This window comes from Macadamia integrifolia, chromosome 6 (assembly GCF_013358625.1).
Source record: "Macadamia integrifolia cultivar HAES 741 chromosome 6, SCU_Mint_v3, whole genome shotgun sequence".
Classification (NCBI taxonomy): Eukaryota; Viridiplantae; Streptophyta; class Magnoliopsida; order Proteales; family Proteaceae; genus Macadamia; species Macadamia integrifolia.
The window spans coordinates 26,804,536-26,806,940 of record NC_056562.1 but is presented as its reverse complement, the minus strand read 5'-3'; the positions used below and the strand labels follow the sequence as shown (position 1 = coordinate 26,806,940).

At 37.6% G+C, this 2,405-nt stretch overlaps 1 protein-coding gene across 1 annotated transcript; it reads right to left on the bottom strand.

The window, feature by feature from the left end:
* Nucleotides 1–1,621: 1,621 nt before the first annotated feature.
* LOC122081735 (CCR4-NOT transcription complex subunit 1-like) lies at nucleotides 1,622–2,244 on the bottom strand (the record flags this gene model as incomplete). Its single annotated transcript, XM_042648963.1, is given in 2 exon segments — nucleotides 1,622–2,020; nucleotides 2,143–2,244. Coding segments are annotated over 2 exon segments (252 nt in total), but the record flags the coding sequence as incomplete, so codon positions are not given.
* Between the last annotated feature and the right edge of the window lie 161 nt (nucleotides 2,245–2,405).

Here is a 2,405-nt window from a genome sequence, read left to right as displayed (position 1 = left end):
CTGATTTTCTCGGAATGATCCAAATCTGTGAGCAAGCTTCTTCGGTAATAGCTTAAGTCTTCACTTTGTGAACAGTTATTTGTATAGGTATTCTATACTGTTCTTGAGTTGTGGCATTTGATTGAAGCAAGTAGCTTAATCATTCCTTGCATGATGAGAGGCAAGTGGCTTGGTAAACCAGTCATGTAGAGACTATTCATCAATGCACCCAAAATAAGAGAACAATAACATTTATTCTTGATCACGAGTACGTCGGTGATTCATCCAGTTGGCAATGTTTGCACCAGTGCAGGCGAAGAGGAAAACCATCTGATTGACCATGTCAGCACAGATTTGCCTTTCTAGTTGATTAAGTGTGGATCCAATGGTCCCCACCCCAACGAGTGTAATACTAACTTCCTCTCTCTCATGTTATACAGTGCCTTGCCAGGGAAAATAAAAGAGAGATCAATGTATCTGTGACTATAGAACTAATTGTGACACATGAAAGGGTGATGTCGCAATTTCAGAGTCTTGGATATCTAGGGAATGGTTTCAATTGATCAATGATCAATTTTCACATTCAGTTTCAGTCCATTACCCTTTTCCCTGTATTGGCAGCTTGGTTCATGAACTCAGAAATCTCGGCCGAAATCTCAGAAGTTTTGGTGGTTTTGGTCCCGGAGACGAAACCTAGTGTTATCAAAAATTTTGATATTTTGGCTCAAATTTTTAGCAATATCTCAGGGAAAAATACCTAGGCCAAAACTTAGAGATTTCAAACCTTGATTGGCAGGAACCCTCTCAATAGTCCTAACATCAGTGTTCGCTTTCCTGTTTTCGATTTTTTTAATGTTTTATTTTACCACTTGAACCAACTCAATTTATCATGAGACTTGAAATGTGAGGTTTACTATCCACAAAATCTCAACTTTTCTTCTTTTCGTTTTTACTGTTTGCTTGTTAAGAGATGGGAGGTCAAATTATAAATGAGGGAACCTGAAGCCCCCTCGCATGCCCTAATGAGCAGACATGTTTTGTCTGCACAAGATTTCCAATTGGTGGATGCCGTTTCAGGTATGTCAAGGTCCTTCAACCAGTAAATAGTTAGCTAAATCTATGCTTCTCTAGTTCAGGGACTTCGATTATGAAGTCAGCAATGTGCATCACAAGGTATTAGTGCATGCCAATTGAAAACACGTTTAGGTCCCGTGTCTGATTGCGAGGAAAACAAAGAGAACGGAAGTGAAATTTTTTGTACAAGTACCTCATGTGACTGAATAATTAGTTTTAAAATATTTTGAAGGGAAAAGGATTGCTGTCCGGTTTGTGGCCTTCATCAGTGTAGGGACCAATAAGGGTCACACAGGCGTATCCAACAGAAGGTATAGGGGGGCAGTAAAGCCTCCAATTATATAAATGGACCAAAGAACTTCAATTTCATATTAATGAACTTCTATAAACATTTTTTTCCTAGTTCTTAAATTATATATGTGATCACAACAAAATATGGCTCCTAAAAGGGAATTTTTAAGCATTTCAGATTTCTGAGATTACGTAGAGCAGGCATGGTCCTCAGGGAGACTTAAAACTCTTTATGTCAATGTAAGAAAATGAAATGACTGGGACTCTGCACCCAATATTGTGAACATCTAATCCACCACTAAGGTTAGTTTTGGAAACAAAGTGAGGTCAATATTTTCCCCGATATAAACAGGATGTTCTTCACACTTGCTCAAAGAATATGTTGCTCATGATCTTTGAAAATTATCCAATGGTTCGTCTGATTCAGGCAACAGGTTATACGACCACCAGGGCCATTTCATTTTACAAATTGCAAATTAGATATCAAAGAACCCTATATTCTACAATGCACCATCCCAGGTAAATCTCAGTGTGTGTTGTCGGAGATACCACCAGAAACCATACTCTCATCCATAGGTTTAGGGCCTCCACAAGATCTTGAGACTGATTCAAACAATTTCTCTATTTCCGGTGCACACCTTGTGAATGATCGATTCCAAAAATTATATCTTGGATTCTGCAGATACGAAAGCAAACCAGTTACACAATGGCCACATAAACAATGGCAAGAAAATTTATCCTAAAAGAATAAAAAGTCACCAATTGTCGATGATTTTACTGAAAATCCCTTCCATTTACCTTGATGAGCTCAATGAAAGTGATCAACAGGCCCCAAGGATGAGGTCTATTGACAATCAAGCGTTCCAACAATACCCTAGTTATTTGCTCCTGGATGATTTCCTGTGCAACAAGGGGTCAAAAATAAGCTATTAGAAGCTTGTGCCATACACAATTTGTATTTATGTGAAACTGAATCCAGATTCAAACTTTATTTACACAACAAAAATTTCAAAGACTGATACAAATTTTTTTATTTTCTTTTTTTTTTTTTTGGTTTTTTT